Source organism: Miniopterus natalensis, chromosome 10, assembly GCF_054644295.1.
Source record: "Miniopterus natalensis isolate mMinNat1 chromosome 10, mMinNat1.hap1, whole genome shotgun sequence".
Classification (NCBI taxonomy): Eukaryota; Metazoa; Chordata; class Mammalia; order Chiroptera; family Miniopteridae; genus Miniopterus; species Miniopterus natalensis.
This window is the reverse complement of record NC_142090.1, coordinates 81,703,613-81,725,937: the sequence shown is the minus strand read 5'-3', so window position 1 is coordinate 81,725,937 and position 22,325 is coordinate 81,703,613. Positions and strand designations below refer to the sequence as shown.

The following is a 22,325-nucleotide window of genomic DNA, read 5'->3' as shown; positions in this document are numbered from 1 at the left end:
TCAAAGAAAAGGTGGGTCCCTCTGTGTGATTCCCGAGCAAACGGAAACAATCGTGACCCAGTTAGCTCATGACCCAGTTAAATCGTGACCCAGGTCTGTTAAATGCACGTCATTTAAAAGGACCTCATAATCACCCCGGTTATGGGAAACGCAAGGACACAAGTCTTCCAATCAACCCTCAAAACCCACTGCTTAGAAAAAAAGGAAAGAGAATAATAAAATGAAAAGCAGGATCCTGCCGCCTTCCTCGCTGTGGTTCAACAGCCCCATAAACAGCGCTGACTGCAGGCTGTGGAATAGAGGCTGTTCTGAGTCTAATTAGACGGATATTGCTTTTCTGGCCCAGCGCTGCTTTTCCATGTCAGTGGTTGTTTAGCAGGTTATGATGAATAAAGCAGGATCTGCCCGGCCGGCGCGGCTCAGGGGTTGAGCATCAGCCTATGAACCAAGAGGTCACCCGTTTGATTCCTGCTCAGGGCACATGCCCGGGTTTCGGGCTCGATCATCGATGCTTCTCTCTCTCTCCTTTCCATTCTCTCTGAAAAGCAACAGAAAAAATATTCTTGGGTAAGGATTTTAAAAAAAATGAAATAAAAAACAACGGCATGATTTATTTTTGGCAACATGTGTAAGAACTGGACTTTTAAAATGTATACATTTTTATTGATTTTAGAGAAAGAGGAAAAGAGAGGGGGAGAGAGAAACATCCACCGGCTGCCTCCTGCACGCCCCCTGCTGGGGATCAAGCCTGTAACCCGGGCATGTGCCCTGACGGGGAATCGAACCCGCCACCTTTCGGTGCAGGGGTGGTGACGCCAACCCACTGAACCACACCGGCCAGGGCAAGAATTCAACTTTTGCCCGTAGAACACTTTGCTGCGAGAGACTGTTGTCTGCTAAGATGGTTAATTTTCTGTTCTGTCTGTCAAGGTGACATGCTTGACCTTCTGAAATGGAGAACCCACCCGGACAAGATCACAGGCTGTCTCTCCAAATTAAAAGACATCGACGGCTCCGAGATCGTCAAGGTCCTCGCTGCTTCGGGGTCCCTCCCTCGGGAGCTCGTGGGGGAGGCCTGTTTAGAGGGGAGGGACAGCCGACACTGACGGGTCTGCTCTCTCCTTTACTGAACAGTTTCTGCAAGACACACTGGACACCTTATTCGGGATTTTAGACGAAAATTCTCAAAAATACGGGTCGAAAGTGTTTGACTCTTTGGTGAGTGTAAATTCTCTTTAATTATATCTCCATCTCGATGTCCCGAAGGAAGGCCGGCTGTTCGGGAAATCACACCTCGTGGGGCGAGAGTTCACTTAAAAAGAAGAAAATTAGCGTGGTTTGCCTCCGGTTTTCTAACGCTCAGTTTTCTTTTTAGGTTCACATAATAAATTTGCTGCAAGACAGCAAGTTTCACCATTTCAAGCCCGTGATGGACACGTACATCGAGAGTCATTTTGCGGGGGCGCTGGCATACAGGTAGCCCTGCCCCTTGGACTTGGTCTAGAAGCCGTGTCCTTGGCACTTTCCTGAGCAGAACCGGCTCCGTGGGGGGACGTCTAAGGGAGGCGCGTTCGCAGGCGCGGAGCTCAGCCACGGGGTCTCTTGAGGCTGTGCCCTCCTTTCTCACGCACCTTTTATAGGTGACTGCAGTTTACATTGATCAGAATAATGAAAAATAACTTTCTGAATTTGATTCCTGAATTCCGTTCCCAAAACGTGTTCTTCCGAAAGGTCTCTGTTTCCCTTGGTAGCTGCCCGAGGTTGACTGCGGCGGTCGTACTTCGTGGCCCTCCCTTGGCCAGAGTCCTTCTGTCCGGTGTTTGTGTTCACCGGTTGGGAAGCTTCCAGAAGCGGCAGGGCTGGGGGGCGGGATGTCCAGGTCGAGAGGCACCTCATTGGCAGGAAGCGCTGTTTCTCTTCCAAAGGGGTGGCGACACCCACGTGCAGACTTCGTGAAATTGCGACCTTATAGCAGCTGGATAGAAACACGTGGCATCCGACGGGGAAGGAAGCCCCTCGCGATGAGCAGGGTTGGGTCTGTGGGCATCGCGCCGGGCGTCGGGCCCATTCTACCTCTTGTGCTTCCTCCGCGTTGTAGGGACCTCATCAAAGTGCTCAAGTGGTACGTGGACAGGATCACGGAGGCGGAGCGGCAGGAGCACATCCAGGAGGTGCTGAAGGTAACCCAGACGGGGGTCCCACGGCGCCGCGTCGGGCCGGTCCCCTCCCCGTAGGCGGTCGTGGGTGATGGCGGCTGCTAGCCTCCCAGTTCAAGGATCTTTCTCACATTGTGGCTGCTCCCCTGCTGGGGACCCTGGAAAGGGACTTGGCCGGGCTCGCCCACTGGGCCCTGCTCAGGGTTGAATCCTTGCTCCTCTGGGCTCGTGAGAGGACCGCAGGTGGGCAGTCAGACTCAGCAGTTCCTGGCTGTTGCTTTTATCACCATCTGAGAAGGATTTGTCCTAATTTTTCAGAGCTAATAGGGTGGCTTAGAGGGGGTCACAGTGAGGAAACCTGAGGTTTTCCCGGGTCTCCTGGTTTAACACTGGCCTCCTTTCTGTGCGACGTGCTCAGCTGTATGTGGGGATGCACAGATGCCCAAAAAGAACACGGCTTCCTAACCGGGTTGTCCGGGGCCCCCCCTGGGTGTTTCCCGACCCCTACTGCAGAGCTCCACCCTGTTCGATGTCGGGAGAGAAAAGCAGACAAAGATGCATTGAGTACAACAAGCGTCTTATTAATTACAAATCGATCATTTGGTCTGACTGAAGGGAAGATTCTAAGTGGCAAGAGTATGTACTAGCAAAGCAAAACCATTTTTGGAAACAGGCTCTCTCTGTTACTTTAAAAACCTCTGAGAGGTAAGACATTGTATGTTCTTACCTCTAGAGCATTACATAGAGTTTTTACTTTTATAATTTAAAAAGCTTTTCCAGTGATAGCCGACATTCAGTATTATATTAGTTTCAAGTGGACAGCGTAGGGGTTAGGCATTTATGTAAGTTACCAAGTGATCCCCCCAAAGTCTGGCCCCCACCTGACACTTCAGTTATGGCGATAGCAGTGGCTGAGCTCCGTGTGCTGTGCGTCACCTGCGCCTGGCTGTTTGTAACTCACAGCGTGTACTTCTGAATACCTTCGCCTTTCCCACTCGGTCCCCCAAAGCCCCTCCCGTCCCGCAACGCCCCGTCGAATTTTTAAATGACCTATCCGGGTCTCCCGATGGGCGGCGCCAGAGACAGTAACTTCCACATATAAACGCGGCTCAGGAACCTCCCAGGCCCCTCGAGATTAAACCAGCCGCTTAAAATCCAGCGCTGTGCCCGGCGTCCGTGCGGGCGCTCGGCTCGCAGCGTTGCCCTCGGCTGAAAGCCGCGTGTTGACCGTTCCGTCCGAAGGCGCAGGAGTATATCTTCAAGTACATCGTGCAGTCCCGGAGGCTGTTCTCGCTGGCCACGGGCGGGCAGAAGGAAGACGAGTTCCGCTGCTGCATCCGGGAGCTGCTCCTGTCTGTCCGCTTCTTCCTGTCGCAGGAGAGCAAGGGCTCCGGGCCCTTGTCCCAGTCGCAGGTAATGCCTCCGTCGCTGCTGAGCAGCCGGCCGCGCGTCCGGTTTTCCTGGGCAGCCTGGGGGCGGGGTTTTCCCCGGGAAACACCGTCCTCCTGGTGGCCTGTGGCCTCGCTGACTTGAGCCGCCGGGGCCGGGTTCTGAGCGGCCTGGGCCGCGGGCTGGGCTTCCTCGGGCCTGTCCCACCTGGATGGAGAGCCCGGGGTTTGCTGGTGTCCACCCCGGGTCCCGGGACACACGCTCGTGATGAGATGCCCCGTCACCGCCAGCCCCGCGGACCGAGCGTCGCAAGAGCCCATCTGCGGGAGCTCTGTCCCCAGGCCTTGCTCGCGGGGCGATCTGTCCGTGTGGGACTCACTGTGTCCTGCTTTTTTTTTTGCTTAACTCGAGCCTGGTTGTCCTGGGACTCATCTTACCTGGCCAGTGCCGAGCGGCTGTTGCCAAAATCGGTTACCTGGAGACTCGCTGTAGTGTTTTGTGGAAGGGCAGAGTCCATCCGCGCCACAGACTGCACGGCCTTGAACGTGTCCTGGGAGATGATTCCGACTCTCTCCCCCCGCGTCTCTCAGTCCCTCCCACACACTTTTATCTCCCGTGATTTGGTTATGAACCTGTCAGAGGGGGGAGCAGCCTCCGGTGACCACCCCCTGGAGACGAGAGGCTTTTAATCATTGAGAATTGGGACATAAAATGGGAGATTGGAAGACGGACTCGATCCCTCAGGGGTCGGTGTAATTTGGCGGCTTTGCCATTTCAGCGTTGTCTCTGGTGGCGAAACACGCGCAGTGGACCCTCCTGCCCATAACAGTGCCCTGCGCTTGCCAACTGGCACTCTCTTGTCTGCACTAGAGGACCGATCTCCCCTCTGGGCAAGGATTCGGTTCAGGCTCTTTAATATCCTTTGGCCGCAGTCATCAGTGGTCAGTCCCTGCACTTTAGGGACTTGCCAGGGACCTCAGTGAATGTCCGGTTGCCCGCGAGGCTAACCCCGCTTTCAGATGTTTGAAAAGGAGAGTCCAACACACCAACCATGCCTTTTTTTAGATCAAGTTTCTCAGAAGTTTTTACAAAAGCTATGGAAAATTTGAGTTTTAAGCTTTCTTTTTTAAACTTTTATCAGTTACAGGGACACAACTCAACCTAGTTCACATCTGAAAAATATTCTTATTTTTAAGTCACCTTAAGGCATGATTCGTCAGGAGATGCCTGCCTGGGGATGGAAGAGGTTCTTTCTTCTTCAAAGCTAGAGAAACATTCTGTTCCCTGAGGCGTGTCCCACCGACCCCGCGGCCGCCCTGAGATGGGGTGCCCCGCCTGTACCCCGCAGCCGGAGCGGGCCGCCTTGCTTCTGCGAGCACGTCGACTTGATGCTCTTAAGTGAGGCAGCCCGGCCGGCGCGGCTCCGTGGTCGAGCATCGACCTATGAACCAAGAGGTCCCCGGTTCGATTCCCGGTCAGGGCACAGGCCCGGGTTGCAGGTTCGATCCCCAGCAGGGGGCGTGCAGGGGGCAGCCGATCAATGACTCTCTCTCATCAATGTTTTTGTCTCTCTCCCTCCCCCTCTCTCTCTAAAAAATCAATGAAAACATTTTTTTAAAGAAAACGTAGCGAGGCAGCTTTAGCACCTTCGTGGAATCGTATCTTTTCCCTTTTTCGCCCCTAGCGGTTCGTGAAGCGGTGTTACACAAAACGTGTGTGTGACGTTCCCGAGCATCTGCACTACCCTGTTGAAGCCGCTGGGCTTTGTGCAGCAACCATGCTTGTCAGTTTTGATGTGATCACGTTATTTTAGTTGGATGCTAAGAGAAACCCAGGCCCAGTGACCACTGCCCTCAGGCCTGGCCGTCCCCGTCCCGGTGAGAGGCTCCTGGGGCCCCCTGGCCTGCGCCCAGCTCACTCGCGGCTCCGGCCCTGGGAGCCCCGCCTGGGCTCGGCTGCTGCTGACTTAGCCCTCGGAATAGTGGTCCTTGGTGTCCCACTCCATGGACAGGCCCCCACCCTGGGGACCCCAGGGAAAGAGGGACAACAGGAGGAGTTGAGGCCCAAACCCTGCCTTCAGTTCTGAGTCATAATGTTTCTCACTTTTGCTTTGCTCTAAGGTCAAAATGAAATTGAACTTCTTTTTATTTTTGCAGTAAACATCCCTAGCTTAGATATTTTTGTATAACAGTCTCCCGGCCCTCCTTCCTCTGTAACGTACGCGTCTCGCACTGCAGACACACTCGAGTGCTTTTCCGGAGTGAAGAGGTATGGATAAAGACCGAATGGTCAATTCGAGGGTCCCAGAGGAAAGTCAGCTTGACTTTCCAATAATCAGAACGCTGGGCTCACTTTATTTTATTTTTCAACTTCGTCTGTATGACTCAGCTCTTTGCAGAGCGAATGGAGCTTATGTAAATGCGGTTTTTAGCAGGGAATACTAAGTTAATTTATTTCAAATTCATTCGACTACATCTGTAGTTACTGAGAGTCAAGCTTTGGGATGGCTCTGGCCTCGGAAGCAGGCCCTGGCTCTTCTAGATCTTTCTGCTGCAGCTGTAGAGATGAATTACATGCCTGTGAATCTGAGCTTGATTCTGTGTTTGGATCGTCAACACTGGTAGACTCGACCTACTTTCATCCGGCGTCAGATCTCACGGGGCAGCCAGCTGGTATTTGGCTCTCCAAGTACTAGAGACGCACCCCCTTCCCCCCCAGGTGGAGGTGAGGCTGGCGACCTTCCTTCCACTGCCCTCCTTTGGTGGAATTTTAAAAGACTGAGTTTGCTTGTTTGTTTTAAGGTACCAGCCCAGCCCAGTGTTTGAGGCGTGCCCTTAGGGTTTGATATTAGCATCTTTTTTTTTTTTTCTTAAACAACCGATGACCAGGTGTCTGTCTTTTCATAAAGAATATTGTCCTTAGTACACACACTCCTGGGTTTACAGTAAACCTCAAAGCCACCTAAGCGATAGTCCTAATGACCCTTTCATTTCCGGGTGATGAGACCGAAACCTGGGAGGCAAACTTGACTCACCCAAGGTCACAGGGTGGATTAGAAGCCAAGCTAGGACTACATACAGTGTGTCCCCCAGAAGTGTAAGCACACTTTAACGGCCGACCGCTCAATTTTGAAAATGAAATGTATTTTACTCAAGACTGCCTTTATAATTATTCAAAGTTAGGCCTTCTGATGTCCTGCCCTGTTTGCTCTTTAATCATAAATTGAGTGCTTTCGGGAATTGTGTTTGGTTTCTAAAGGGTGAGATTTAAGTGAGCACCTCCGAAGTCCTCTACTGGAAGAAATGAAACACCAGAGGACATCCCAGGGCTTGGCTGAGCATTCTTTCCACCTGTATTTTACTGATTCTGTGGGATTTTTTGCCAGTCGCTTTGCTAATGTCAGTGATTTTCCAGAATTTCCCAGTTTTTTATGGTGTCTCGGCACGTTTCAAAAGATTGTCCCATTTCGCTGCACTTTTAAATGTTAATGACATTAGCCTTTTAGCTTTAGGTACCGGAAACATTCGGCATTCACATTCCTCCCACTCAAAATGATCTGTCCTGGTCTCAAACTCGCGGAGTCTTACAGCTGGTTCCCGAGGGCGCCCGGGAGCTGACTTCGGTTTCTCTCTTTGAAGGCTGTGTTCCTGAGCTCCTTCCCGGCCGTGTACTCGGAGCTGTTGAAGCTCTTTGACATCCGGGAAGTGGCCAACCTGGTGCAGGACACACTGGGCAGCCTGCCCACCATAGTGCACGTGGACGACACGCTGCAGGCGGTGAAGCTGCAGTGCATCGGCAAGACGGTGGAGAGCCAGCTCTACACCAACCCAGGTGGGCGCCCGCAGGACGGGGCTTCCCGGAGCCCGCCCTCACCTCGAGGCCGTGGGCCAGCGGAAGCAATTCAAACAAAGAAGCCGAGCCCTGGCCGGCGTGGCTCAGTGGGTTGAGTGTCGTCTCATGAACCAAAAGGCCGCTGGTGCGATTCCCGGTCGGGGCACATGCCCGGGTTGCAGGCTCCATCCCCAGCAGGGAGCGTGCAGGAGGCGGCCAGTGGATGTTTCTCTCTCCCATCAGTGTTTCTCTCTCCCGCCCTTTTCCTCTCTCTCTCAAATCAATAAAAACATTTTTTTTTTTTTTAAAAAAAGGTACTAACTAGCACTACATGGTTGATGTTAAAAAACAGTAGTTCCTTTCCCCAGCCCATGATTCCTGAACTCAAGAGGCTTTTCACTCTTTTATTGAAATAGGGTTTTTAAAAAATTGTTTGTTTTACCTCCAAACACGGAAATGGCTTGTTTCTCCGGCCGTTTCCTGGTTTTCCACCGAGACGGGTCATCCACCGACTTCCTGCTGCGGTGGATAAGATGTAGCTTATTTTACTGTCTTCCGCTCCCCAGACTCTAGTTCGTACCTTTGCAGCCACATGTGGTAACAATGTAGCAATAATTACACTCCTTGTGATGATCGCAGCGAGAGGCAGGGCTGGCGGGCGGGCTGACCGACGGGCTTCTCCCGCAGACTCCAGGTACATCCTGCTGCCCGTGGTCCTGCACCACCTGCACATGCACCTGCAGGAGCAGAAGGACCTGATCATGTGCGCGCGCATCCTCAGCAACGTGTTCTGCCTCATCAAGAAGAACAGCTCGGTAGGTGGACGCGCCCCTCGCGGGCCTTCCCTCGAATGGCCCCGGGAAATGCAACGTTCAGTGTCTCCAGAGAAACCGCACTAATGAATCGCCCCTGACCCCTTGCTTTTATTTCTGGCTGGGTTGGACTTGGTGCTTTGCCTCTGAAGCCTTTTTTTTTTTTTTTTTTTTAACCTTGGGGGATGGCTGTAGCCCCGAATAACCTGGGTTTCCGAAACTTGTATTTCAAGAAAGAGCTGAATCCCCAGTTAGGAAGGTTAGAATGCTCCAAGCCTCCCACACGTGTCTTTCATCTTGATGTGACGAGGGCTCTGTGGCGAGAATAAATTGCGGCTTGTGGAGGGACGTCTTCGGGGGCCTGTGTGGAAGGATGTTCTGAGCATGGCCCTGGCCATGCGCCGGGCCCTGTGGACATTGTGGGAGCCGAGGAAAGCCCTGGGAGCCGGGGTATCTTGCCTGCAACCATTGCTTGGCCCTCCCGGGAGCCGCTAGCTCACTGTGGCTTAGGGCTTCCGTCAGTTCCTGAGTCTTGATGTGATGCCGTTGATTTCAAAGTTGAGAGCAAATCACGAAAAATCACTCGCTGGCTTATCAGTGGGGACAGCTTGGGGCATTCCTGGCTGTGGTCGGCGGTCTGATGTATGTCCTGCTCCCGCTCTGCCCACCGGCAGCTGTTCTTAAGCATCCAGCTCACCTGTGACATTGACCGCGGGTGCTGAGGCCTGTTGCTCTGCCTCCGTGTGACTGCTATGCTGCAGTTTCCCACTTCTGTCCCTCCTACAGTGGCTGTCTGAAGGGCTCAGCAGTCAGGTGACGTGGGAGGGACTCCAGTGGGAGTGGCGGAGAGAAGACCCGTTCCTGTGGGAGCAGAGCTGGCCCCTGAGAGGAGCTCTGGGCCTGACAGTGTGAGGAGAGCTGGCTGGGCAGGGACAGCGGGTCTGTGTGCAGCCTCCTGGCCCCGGCCCCAAGGGCGGCCTGGGACCGCGTCAGAGTGGTGACCATGGGAAGGCGTTTGTTTTGCCTTAAAACTCCCTCTGTCCAGTTCCGTGAATTGCCGCCGGGGGTGCCTGGTTAGAGACTCTTACAAACTGCAGCTGCAGAGAGTGAGAAGCAGTCAGGTGAGGCGGTTCCCTGCAGAAAACTGCACGCAGGTGGCAGTGGCCGGGGAGTGACTTTAAATGTCTTTATTTCAATTTGGGAGTCGCAGTCAGTGCTCAGACTCAGCAGAGGAGGGATTCAGGGCAGGATCTCTGCTCTTGGAAGGAAATCTTGGTAGTTTTCTCTCAAGTGTGAGAAAGTTTATCATAAAAATCTAGCTGAAAAGCTCTTTCAAACTCACGCTTTCTAAATGTTTAATTTGCAAGGGAGGGCTCCTTGGGAGGAGCATTGCACACACAGTTTCATCTGGGGCAGATAGAATCCAGGTTCACTACCTACACTCAGCACAGAGCAGCCTGGGTTTCTCTTACCCCCTGGGGGCTCAGGTAGGGGCAATTTTGCTCAGGAAAGCAGTCTCCACCTTGGTCACTGACACAAGGTCCAGTCTGTAGCCAATAGTATTTACTGAATCTGAATGCTTTTGCTAATATTTACATGTAGGGGATCTTTTTTTTTTCATAAAAAAAAATTTCATAGGAATATTCATTTGCATTTAAAATAGAGTTTTGGAGCCTGTGCAATTCAAGTGTGGAGAAGAGGAATTGTAGCACAATCTGAGATGAAAAAGTTATAGACTTTCAGAACCAGGAGGACTTCCAGGGAGGAGTCAGGCCCAGAAGGGCAACCGGGTGCGCTCAAGGTCACATGCCGAGCCAGCAGCCTGGCTGGGCTCCGAATTCGCCCAGTGTGCGTCCCAGGACCTCACCCCCTTCTTACGTGCGTCTCAGGTACCCGCTGCCCAGCCCGGGGTGTGCCGCAGGCGAGTGTTACCTGCCTCATGCCTTTGTTTCGTGTACAAGAAGGTCACTCACGTTAGGACTTAGGTGAGGTCCAGGTCTCTCAAAGCTCCCAGATCTCCGACGCTGAGTCTCTGTTTGGAGATGTGCTTTCCCCCTTGTACCTTAGAGAGAGATTCATGTACCGATGAAGCCAGAGCTTCCTGAACACGTGGGTTTTTCCCTCTTAAGGAGAAGTCCGTGCTTGAGGAGATAGACGTGATAGTGACCAGCCTGCTGGACATCCTGCTGAGGACCATCCTGGAGATCACCAGCCGCCCGCAGCCGTCGGGCTCCGCCACCCGGCTGCAGTTTCAGGAAGTCACTGTGAGTCCCCTTGTTGTTAACTCTCACCCGAGGGTGTTTTTTCTGGTGCTTTTCAGAGAGAGGGGAACGGGGGAGGGAGGGAGAGAGAGAAACATCGATGTGAGAGAGACACGTCGGCTGGTTGCCTCCTGCAGGGGCCCCAACCGGGGGCAGGGAGCGAACCTGCAACCAAGGTATGTTCCCTTGACTGGGAATCGAACCCGCAACCCTTTGGTGCAGAGGCCGATGCTCTAACCACTGGGCAGCACCGGCCAGGATATCGCTCTGTCTTCCAGTGAATGGCCCTCGGAACAGAGCCCGCGTTGCTTAAAGCTGTGCCTCGCGGAGGGTGGGTGCTGCGGGAACCTGGAGCCGGGCCTTGGGCGAGGGACCGTGTGCCTCTCAGAGCGTCTCCGTTGCACAGGGAGCGGGGCTGAGAAGTGTCTCAGTGGAAAGATCTCGGGCGCAGGCATGTTCGGGGTCAGGCCGATCTGACCTCAGCGGGCCAGGAAAGGGGCTGACGGTTTTCTGCGCCCTCGCTGAAAAATACGCTTCTTCCTGTGCTTTCAAATCAGGGGGAGTTTGTTGCGTGTCTCCTGTCACTGTTACGACAAATGACGGACAGACATTATCAGCAGCTTCTCGACAGTTTCAATACGAAGGAAGGGCTAAGGGTAAGTGACGCCTCAGAGGGTTTCAGTGTCTCTGTTAACTTCCTCGCTGTTTCCCATCCTTGTGCGGGCTCCCGAGTCCTGCCGTCGGAGGGGACGTGGCCGGGCGTGCGTGTGGACACGCGTCCCTGTGGGTTTGTGCCCGAACCGGTGCGAACTCCCGGAGCAGGGCCGCGGGTCGAGCCGGGCTGACACTGAGGGCTCGTATGTGCAGATTCCCGGACGCTTCCATTGCTCTCTCCTCATGGCCCTGCTCTTTCCCATCCATTCAAAGAAAAGTGCTGCCCGGCGTCCCCGTGGCTCTCTGAACGGAGGTGACTGCCGAGCGCGGGTGGTTCTCGGGCACCTGCCGGGGCTGCTGGGCTTTAGCTGCGTTCTCGCTCGAAGGACCAGCTGTGCCCAGGGCCGCTGCTGGAGAGGCTGGGCAATGGCTCCTGCACTGTGTGACCGCCTCCCCGCGCCCTCGGCTCCTGTGGGGCACCTGCCGGGCACCTGCAGGCCAGCGGCTGCCGCGGGGCCAGCAGGGGTGCGTGGGCCCGAGGCCCGAGGCCCGAGGCTCCACGCGCCTGAGCTCTTGCCTTCCCTGGAGCGCGGCATTCCCTTAGAAACGAGCAAAAGCGGAACGAACAAGTGCTTGGGGTTACGTCTTCCCTGCCCTGTAGTCGGGTGTTTGACTGTACCCCGCCTTCCCTGCGGGCTGACCTGTCACATGCCGGCCTTGGGTGTGAGTGGAATCAGCCGGCGGGTTCTCTGCTGACTGATCGTGACTCCCCGCAGGTCTGCGGAGCGGGACATCAGACCGTTCCCCAAGTTGCGTACAACGTTATATAACCTGTCCTTGTCTCCCATGCACCCCCCCCCCAGCTTTCAAAAATCCTCTCTGATGGAGCCTCACTCCGACTTTAAACCTCGAGGCTTCAGGGCACCCACGGGGCAGAGCCCAAGGTCGTGGGCAAGTCCCCCTGTCCTCAGTCTGCCTCCGTCCTCATGGCCTCGGTCCTTTCCAAACCCTTGCGCTCCAGCCCCTTCACATCGCCTCTTCCTAACAAGGCGTGTGCGTAAGTTTTAATGCACCTGAGTCTTGTTTTTTTTGTCTGCTTGCAAACCCTGTTCCACCCCCACCTCACTCCTGCCGCCTAATTTGCACCCTTAGGAATCCCGTCCCTGCCTTCAGCTGCTGCTGTAAAACCCAGCCCGGGTATCGCTCTTTACGAGGCCTTCACAGGCTGTAATCACCCCCCGCCCCGTTGGAGCACAGCACAGAGCGCCCCGATGTCCTGTCATTTCCCCGTGCTCCTGGTGACGGGCGCGAGAGCCGGGCCCTGCCCTCGTGTCCTAAGCGCAGAGCCGGGGACGCGCCGTCTTGGTGGAGTGACTCGGCTCCCGTAACAAGGGCCTAATGCTTCACGAGCCGTTTTTGCTCGTACAGTTATTTTGACTGAGAGTTTTTGTTCTGTTAGAGCGCTCTGTAACTCTCGAAGATCGAGGCCGTTTAAGAGTTGCTCGGACCTAATGCGCTGAAGTAGTGGGTGTTAGGGACAGGACCGCAGTGGGATATTGATTATTAGCACCCCTAATTGAACTTAAACCCAGTGTTGGGTGTGACACGTTTGACGTTCGTGGAGAATTTTTAAATAACCTTTGACTCTAAACCATAAGCAAAGGGAATGTGTCCTGAGCAGGCTCTGTCCCCCCCATTGCTCTTGACTGACGTAGGGGCCACGGTCCTGGTCCGTCCACCTCCCTCCCGGTGTTTTCTCTCCTGGTGCCTTACCCAGGTTTCATGATCTCAGAATCCCGTGCGTCTCAGGTTCTGTGTCATGTACACACGTTCCACCGGTGCTGTCCTGATATCATAACATCACGTGTAAACACAAGGCAGTTTTTTATACTTTATTGTCAGAAAATCTTTGTAAAACACGACTTTGAGCCTCTCACGTATCTGCATAGAACCCTTTAGGGTCCTCACGTGGCCCTCAGGGTAAGTTTCCCAACTGCTTACCGTGGAAACGGACTGAGATTTATTTATCTATCATCTGTCTGTCGATTCATCTTTGAATGGCCCTCATTTATTTATCTTCCATTTATTTATTTATCTTTTATTGGTCCCTACTTATTTATCATGTTTGTCTGTCCCCCCCCCCATCCATCCTTTATCCCTTCGCATCTCTCAGCTCCACTCGCTCTCTCCCCTCCCTCCCCTGGCGCTTGCCAGTGCCCTTCCGTCCGAGTGGAGCGCCCGGCCCTCGGACGTGCCCTCGCCGGGCACGCGCGCACAGACCCCAGTGGGTTTAGCGTCACGTTCGTGTCTCCCACCAGAGGGTGAGCCGCAGGAAGGGCAGGTCACCTTCAGCGCTGGGGGCGGCGGGCGGCAGGCACTGGGCACAGCCTCGCACAGTAACTAAGGAACGTGTCTCCCCGCTGGGCGTCCCCAGTCTCTAGCGCAGTGCCTGGCACCTAGTTCGGCCCGATACTTATGAATGAATAAATGTTAGTGCTAATTTCTAAAACCACAATAATGGCTCCTGCTTTCTCTTCTCTTTGAATATGGGATTTTTTTTTTTCCTTTTGGGAGGTTTTCGCTTGAACTTTCTTACTTGAACCTCTTGAGTGACAAAAAAAGTGTCTCTGCACAGTAGCACCTCCCACTTTCTGTGTTTATTTTGAAAGCTTATTTGAATAATAACCGGCATCGCAGTTAAATTACCGTGTTGTGATATTTGAAGTACACAAAAGAGAAAAGAAACTGCTCCCAGGCTGCCAATTTTAAAACTGTGGTTATAAACTACTTAGTTCTTTGTGCTAGGCAAACAGCACTGTTATTATAGCAACGCCTTCCTTAATTATAGAAGGAATCAGTTACTCACTGTTGTGTGTGCAGAATAATTTCACACTTCTATGCGAGAGCGCACATCCGTGCAAGAAGTAGGTAGAGAGGGCAGAGGAGGTGCCACTGCCCTGGGGCCCAGGGGGCCTTGGGGGACCTCGCGGCCGGTCTTAGTGCTCCGAGATGCTGGAGCTGCCTTGGAAATGAACCTGTGCCCAGCGCTGGCGAGAAACGCCGGTGAACGAATGATCAGCGTGCGCCTCCCCGGAGGCGCTTACCTATGACGGACAGCCTGCAGTTTAGAAATAAGAAAGGTTTTGCGTGCTGCGTGAGTAGATAAGTGATCATGTTAACTTTAAAGATCTCCTCTAACTTGAAGAGACCTGGAAGCCCTCAGATGCTTCAAGTATATGTAAGAGCTCAGCTCCAAAGAGGTTCAGTAAGTTGCCAAGTTCACTGGCTAGTTGAATGGCAGAGCCACGGAAATCTAAGTTTTCTGATTTTTTAGTAAAATGTCCTTTCATTTTTACTGTAAGTTTTCCAAAAGGGAATGTGTTTGGTTCTGTAAAGTTTGATGGAGCTGGAATGGATGAGATGCTGAAAAGTTTTCTGAGGGGAAATAGGTATGTTTCCACAGGGTGGGGCAAGAGTAGGTCTGCAGTTGTGAGGATGTGAGATCTAGTTTATTCTTGTATTACTCACTAATTATTGTGGCGTTTTCCATATGAAAGCTGGAAGTCTCACTTTCTATAGCCAGTTCTTTCAGCCATTGTTTCCTCTGTGCCACTTACATCTCACCCCCCCCACACACACAGACACGCACACAGACACCACGCACACGGACACGCACACGGACACGCACAGACACGCACAAACGCACACCCCGCGGCTAAGGGTACTCCCTCCAACTTCCAGTTCTGTTCAGAGTTTTGAGGAGAAAAGATGAGACTTCAGCATTGCACAACTTATTTAAATTCTCCCTAACTAATTGCAGACTATGAAACAAATGACTTCCTACTTTCACGATTTTTCTGTGACACCTAAGTAAATGTACCAGGATAGGAAATGGGGGTGGGGTGTAGCCCTGAGGGGGAAATGCAGGTGTCCCCTTCGGGGTTGACTGGGTTCGTGTCTGGGAAGCCCAGAAGAGAGCTGAAAAACCATTGAGAACGAGTTTCAGAAATACCTTAGAAAGGGCTTCTCAGCTGTACTACCCTCGGGGAGGTCTAGCACGTGAAGTGTTTCCCAAAATACCCGACCCGCAGGGGACACGTTTGGGAAGCGGTCCCTGGTGATTCTGCAGACATGGCAGGGACCGTTTGCCCTTTTACGACGGGTCACCCAGTGGGCACGTGTCCACATGGCTCGTATGTATCAACATCTGGGCTGATGCCAAAAATACTCGCGAGCTGATCAGAGTCCAGAGTGTGTCACACGCACACACACACACCCCCCAGCATGTCTCTTAGTGTTTAAGCCTGTCTTCCTGTCTCCTGATGATGTGAGTGGCAACCATAACCTTATATTCAAGCAGTTTACGTGTTTAACATGATGTGTCGTTGGGTTTGACACATACAACTTTTGTGTTTGGGGTTGTATTTTTAAAATATTTTAGGCAACACTAAAATATTGTTGCCTTCAATCAGTTCATTACAGATATTTCCCTAGCAGCACTTCAGGTTACAAAAAAATTCCTTGAGGTTTCTAGTTAATAAATCTAAGTGGAAGCTCAGCTGAGCCCGTGGCTTTTGGGCAGTCTGAGCTCCGTGTCTTCCACCCCGTGCGGTGTGCTAAGGACCGTGTGCCGTCGCCTCCTGGGGCGCCGCCTGCAAGGTGGGGAGACGTTCCCACGGCCGGCCGATGGCAGCTTCCGCTCCAGAGTGTTGGGGCGACCTGTCGAAAGAGCATCCCTGGACGTGCCCGCCCCCTGGTGGCGCCTCGTGGAGAATGCCTCCCCACTCGGTTGTCATTGAAAAGTCAATTTTACATAAGAAAGGGACATTTTTACCGTCCCGCAGCTTCGAGGCCTGGGGCTGGGCTCTGATGGGCACCACGCGCGCCTGTGTGTCCTGCGCACTCCGGCCGCCAGGCTGCGTGCTTTCCGCTCGTGCCGCGGCCTCAGTGCCCCCGAGAGGCCCGGGTGTACCCCAGATGCTTTCCCACGAGCGTGCCTTTCTAAATGCGGACGCCTCTTGGCCTCTTGACGGAAAGCAGGGCTGCGCCGGGACGTTCACGGTTCTGGGAGTGGAGCCGTCTGGTGTTTGCGACCCTGTGACGACATTAGGAGGCTGTTGCCCTGCGTGTCTCCTGTCACCACTTCTCCACGTTACTTCTAAGACCTAACCGTTGAGGTCTTGCGATAAGAAATGAAAAGTCATTTCCACTGTGCGCGCGAGAGGGAGCAGGGACCACGGGGGAAGGGGAGCCAGCTGATCGGGTGCCGAGAAGGGGAAGGGGGGCGATTGCTCCGGGGCCAGGTGCCGAAGGCCGGCTCCCTTCTTCTCTGTTGTTACCATAGAAATGGCGACAGAGGCCGTGTGTGTGCCTGTGTGTGTGCGTGTGCATGTGCGAGCATGCGTGTACACAGGTGGCCGCCTGTGAGCACACGCATGTGTTCACACACGTATGCGCACGTGTGAACGGGTGCGTGGTGGGCACGCGTGCGTGTGTGCGTGTTACAATCACCAATAACTCAGTGAAACGACCTGTTTCCTCCCCACCCAGGACTTCCTGCTGCAGATATTCACCGTATTTCGAATACTGATTCGCCCGGAGATGTTCCCGAAGGACTGGACGGTCATGCGGCTGGTGGCTAACAAGTAAGACCTTTACCCTGGCGCCACTCGAAGCTCATCGTCTCGGGCAGAGCAGAGTCCAAAACGAGGTCTCTAGTTTGGTCTCAGGTTTGGAACCTCCAAGTCCTGGGCTCCTTTCTCTTTGCCTCTGAATGACCTTCTCTCACTCTTTAAAAATTCATGACTGTTTGTTTTAATTAGGAGATACAGTAACATGGTTCAAAAGCCACACAGTAGAACTGGGTGCACTGAGACCCCCCCCCGGCTTGTTCATCCCCGGCCCAGCCCGTAGCGACCCCCTGATAGTCTCTGGCTTGTCCTCCCTCGGCCCCTGTGCCGGGGTCCCTAACTCAGAGCCTGGCAGGCTCCTCTGTACGTCACTCCTTCCTTCAAAACCCTGGCAATCTTTTAGCAGTAATTCATACAAAGCCCCTCATTCCTTTCTGCTTTTTTACAGCTGTATACTATTCCATCAAATGGACATACCGTAGTTTATTTAACCAGCCCTGTTGCTGGACACGGGTTATTTCTGATGTTTCTTGATTCACCTGAACTCAGCAGACTGCATTTAGCATCTGCCACGTGCTGATCCCCGGGGATAATGCAGGACCCTTGTGCATGTTGAAGTACCTTTTGGGCATCTCAGTGATGGGGCCCGTGGGGAATTGAAAATAGTGCTCGGAGGGAAGTTTGGAACTGGAGAGAGACATTTGGGAAGTTAGGATGGGAAGCTGGATCTTCGGGGGGAGCTGATAAGATTAGCTTGTGTTAAGCATGTCCAGCAAATACGAGACATGATCTGAGTCGATGCTCGAGGGAGCAGGAACCAGGAAAGGAGATGGGGCGGTCAGCGGGGCCGGCACGTCCCCGAGAGCACGCCCGGAGGTCACCACTTGCTTGTTTCCTGTCTCCGTTGTCTCAGGTGCGGAGGGAGGGTGGAGTCCTTAGGAAACTGGCCTGGTCTTCACTTCTGTGCTTGGAGTTCACCCCATTCCACAGGCCTCTGACGCCCAGTCCCACGGTTGCCTGTTTCTGCCTCCCCTTCTCCGTCCCCAGCACCCTCACGCGCAGGGCGAAGGTGGGATGCCGCAGCTCTCCACCCACAGGCCAGGGACCCCCGAGCCTCCCCCGGGTGCCCGGGTACGATGGTGGAAGAGCCATTTGATTGTGATTAGATATGACAAGTAGAGTGTGTAGAGCAGGACCCAGGTATAGGCTTGGAGGTGTGAAAACAACGTGTTAAAAACTGTGGTTCGATTCCCGGTCAGGGCACATGCCCGGGTTTCGGGCTCTATCTCCAGTAGGGGGCGTGCAGGAGGCAGCTGATCGATGTTTCTCTCTCTTGGATTTCTCTCTCTCTCCCTCTCTCTTCTCCTCTAAGATCAATAAAAACATATTTTTTAAAAACGGACATAACAGATAGTATAATAGGGCATGTTCTGTGTTACACAAGTACAGAAGCAGCTTTTCCATTCTGAGGACCATGGGGCCTCCCGAAGGAGTTCTCCGTAGCATTTGGCACGTGTAGGGTGGGGGGGTCTGTGAGTGGAGTCAGGTGTTTCATCTGCGCGTCTGATGCTGCAGATTCACGTGGGAGCTGTCAGTCCTGTATCCGGGCTCGTCACCAAACATGTCCTGGGGCCCGGGGCAGGCGGTGAGGTGACCCAGGGAGCCGCAGGGAGGGGATGCAGGTTGCTGGCACCTTCATCCCACAGCACCGTCATTTGTCATCCTGCCTCCCTGTGCGCAGACGGACGTTTTGACCCGAATTAGAATTTTCAGTGGCAGAAATTCAAACAGAAAGTAAATTTGACATTTTGTTTCTTACGTACCCAGGCTCTGCTTGAGCTTCCTGAAACCATGGCAACCATGTGGCTTTTTGATATTAAATGTCATCTCTCTCTCTGCCCCCCCCCCCGCCCCCAATCTCTGCTCTGTTTATGAAACGTCAGGATCACACGAGTGGGCAACACACCTAGAAGTGTAGGTCCTGCTTTTGAGTAAACACATTATGTTCTAAGTTTCATCTACAGTGTTACCCACACAGGGGTCTGATCGTGTGGAGACGGGCTCTGTGTAGACGTCCAACCAGAAGATGCTCCCGTGGCCATGCCAGGAACCAGGCCAGCGGCCTTTGCTAAATGCAGTGATCTCATCCCGTTGCCTCCCGAGTCTGTGCCGATAGGAATCGGACATCGCTTTCCCACTAGCTGTGGCCGTGGCCGTGGCCGTGGCCAGTCCAACCTAACTCATAGACGGGACTCTAAGGCCTGGGGCAGCACCTGCCGGGTTGGAGCAGGCCACCTGCTCTCCGCTGGTCCACACCCCTCCCTCCTCTCTCCTCCCCCACCCAAACCATATCTCACTCAAGTTATGAAAGCACATGATGTTTCCCTTACTTTATAAATGCAATAGAATCCGCAAATAAGCCTTCCAATATGTGAGCCTTATCTGTAAAAAATATTAACTTCTCTAAGATTTGGTAGGAAAACACATTTCCGAGAGATGCTAAGGACCCGTTGAATGTGCTGAAGAGCATCCGCTGCAGAGAAAGAGCCCCCACTCGGCTTAGCTGTGTAGGCGAGTTGCAGGAGCTGAGTCTCCATCTCTGGAGTTGGCCTTTGTGGAACCAATGTCCTTAGATAGATGGGTGACCAAGGCCCCTCAGAGAAGCATTTTACCACCAACTCCCCCTTGACTGCCCACCTGTGTGCTCCATACATGTCGAGTTAATAAGTCCCCATCGCCCTGCCTTGAACTCAATGCAATAGCTCATCCCTCCAAATAGGTATTGTTTTATGCGATGCTTCTTCCTCCCCGTGTTTTCAAGTACGTTACATGCCCTCAACTTCCGTCCCTAAACGGTGTCGTCCCGAACCCCGTGCTTTCCTGCTTGACGTGCAGTCCCCGGGAACTGCGACCCGCCACCTGGGGGCGCGCCTGAGCTTTGCTTAGTGCCGCCTGATGTTGTGGAATTTTACAAGGACAGGAAACATGACTTCTCTTGCTTGCTGGCAAAGCTATATTGTGCCCACGGCATGTTTTTGGTAGATGTTTCCAATGAGGACAAGTGCTCGATCTGAGAAAAAAGGAACATAAGGGAGATGAAAGCTCAGTACCAGAAATACAGGACACTGAGGCGAGCTCCCTTCCGCCCCCGCCCCACGCGCACCGCGGAGCGCGGAACAAAAGGAAAGCGCAGCTCGGCCTGTTTCCAAGGCGCCTCCGGGCAGACGTGCCCGAGGGAAGTGACGGCCCTGCCTGCGGTGGAGGGTCTTGCCCTTGCCCGTTGGCTTCACACATAGCCCGCGGTTCCTTTTGTGTGTTTTTCCCGCCAAACGCTGAATTATCTGGTCGCCTGTTACCTTGAACCAGTTTAGCTTTCAGATGACATCCGTACAGCAAACAAGGATTCGTGGAATCAGCGGTCCGTAGGGGAGCCATCCTTTCCTCCTTCGGTCCCTTCCTGCAGCAAGTACCGCCCAGGGCCTGGTGTATCAAAGAAATGCCCTAAGGAGCGAGAGCGCTGTTCCCTGAGATGATCAGGGAAGGTCCTGTGTTCGAGACTGGGACAGGAGGGGTCTTTCATGAGGGAGTGGAACTTGGGGCCACAGTGAAAGCCAGAGATGACATGCACATGGCTGAAAAGAAGGTGTTTGGGCAGCAGGAATAGAGCACATGCAAGGGCCCTGTGGTCAGTGAATATGGCACATTCAGGGAACTGAAAGACTGCTTCGTGTGGCTAAAATATGAGGGGGGAAGGACCCAGTGAAGAAAGGTGACCTTGAAAGACGACCACAGGGCCCAGACACTGGGGGGAGGAAGCAGGAAGGACCGGTTAGGGGCTCAGTACAGCCAGCAGGTAAGAGATGGTGGGGCCTGAGCAGGTGGATGTCAGTGAAAGTAGCGCGAAGATCAATACTGAAAATAGAGTATCGATCCTTACAAAGAGCTTCAGTGGTAGGTTTTTTTTTTGGTGTGTGTTTTTTGGCCAGGCATCTCCCCCCCCCCCCCTTTAATTTCAAATGTGAATTATCTAGTCTTGCCCCACAGGCGCCCTGAAAGCTTCCTTTCGTCTTAGTTGTTTCCATTCCCATCTAGCGAGTGATTTTCGTTACTGTGGCGTTTCTAACGTGCCGCGTGTCCTCTCTGTCCCCAGTGTTATCATCACGACGGTTCTCTACCTGTCAGACGCGCTTCGGAAGAACTTCTTAAATGAAAACTTCGACTACAAGGTCAGTATCGCTCACACCACTCACTGTCCGACTTGGGCCAGGAGGTTTTCCGTGCTACGCAGGAAATTGCCCCACGTATTTGTTTTCTCCTAATCATAGGAAAGCAGATGTAGTCCGGCCGCCTCACGTTAATCTTGGGCCGCCTAGGCTTTCGCCGTGACGGGTTCTAGGAGGGTTTTCATTGTATCTGTGAGCAAGTCGGGGCCCGGCTCCGGCGCCCCCTGGTGGGAATCCCGGCGCCTGTCCCGTTACCGGCCTGTTTCACTCGCTCTCCTCTGGGCGACCCCCAAGCATGACAGAGGGGACTCAGGACGTGACGTTTTAAGACATATCTTAAGATAGAGCTTATATGAAGAAAACATTTAAAAGTAAGCCCATTCCTTCTTTTACTTTTCCACTTTCCCATTTTTCAGAATAAATTAATGAGAAGGAAAGGAGAGAAAGACCAGGAACATGCGCTAAGGCAGACTTGGCGTCCGTAATAGAACGTGACGTGCCTGGGTCGCTAAGAGCCCTTGACCGCCTGTGTTTTCAGTGGCCAGCGGTAAATGGTGCGGGGATGGCGAGGCCCGTGCTGACGCCCTCATGAGGCCTTTTACTTGGCATCTTTATTTCTTACTCTTTTTTAAATAACATTTTCCACATTAAACATTTCATCAAATGCCCTTGTTGGATAACTAGAAACTACAAAAGCAAAACCAAACCACAAATACAATAAAAAAAAAATGGAATTTTAATGGTTGCATAATATTTCTTTATATCGTACTTTATAATAATTAATGTATCAAAATTTCATAACCAGAGCTCTACTTTTTAACAGTTAGGTTGTTTTTAGTCTTTTGCTCTTATAAATTACTCTTTTTATGTACATTCTTTTTTTTTTTTTAATATATCTTTATTGATTTCAGAGAGAGGAAAGGAGAGGGAGAGAGAGAGACAGAAACATCAATGATGAGAGAGTCATTGATCGAGCCCGCAGCCCGAGCATGTGCCCTGACCGGGAATCGAACCCCGATCGCCTGGATCCTAGGTCGATGCTCAACCGCTGGGCCACGCCCGGCCAGGCTTTTTATGTACATTCTTAAAAAATAAACTTGGCATGTGTCTCTAATTATTTATTTGAATAAACATTCATAAGTGGAATTACTGAGTTAAAGTTGTACCAGTCCGTTGATTACCTGGATCTACACCAACGCTGGGAGAGACAACTTTTTTTTTTTGACAATTTGATAAGAAGTAAAACCTTTTTTTGCTCTAATTTGTATTTCTCACTAGTGATTAGTTATAGATGAGTTACTAGTTATTAGTTATTGACCAGTGGTTGACTAACATTCGTATTTTGTGAATTGCTGCTCTGGACCTCTGT

At 52.7% G+C, this 22,325-nt stretch overlaps 1 protein-coding gene across 1 annotated transcript in view; it reads left to right on the top strand.

Moving 5' to 3' along the window:
- The window catches only part of DOCK4 (dedicator of cytokinesis 4), a 201,557-nt gene that overhangs the window by 135,385 nt on the left and 43,847 nt on the right, over positions 1–22,325 (top strand). The window contains exons 18-28 of the mRNA XM_087821264.1: positions 931–1,028; positions 1,135–1,218; positions 1,376–1,476; positions 2,099–2,180; positions 3,399–3,569; positions 7,184–7,376; positions 8,064–8,191; positions 10,318–10,452; positions 11,007–11,105; positions 16,654–16,748; positions 20,884–20,959. Coding sequence (XP_087677390.1) covers positions 931–1,028; positions 1,135–1,218; positions 1,376–1,476; positions 2,099–2,180; positions 3,399–3,569; positions 7,184–7,376; positions 8,064–8,191; positions 10,318–10,452; positions 11,007–11,105; positions 16,654–16,748; positions 20,884–20,959 — 1,262 coding nt within the window. The remainder of the gene's footprint in view (positions 1–930; positions 1,029–1,134; positions 1,219–1,375; positions 1,477–2,098; positions 2,181–3,398; positions 3,570–7,183; positions 7,377–8,063; positions 8,192–10,317; positions 10,453–11,006; positions 11,106–16,653; positions 16,749–20,883; positions 20,960–22,325) is intronic.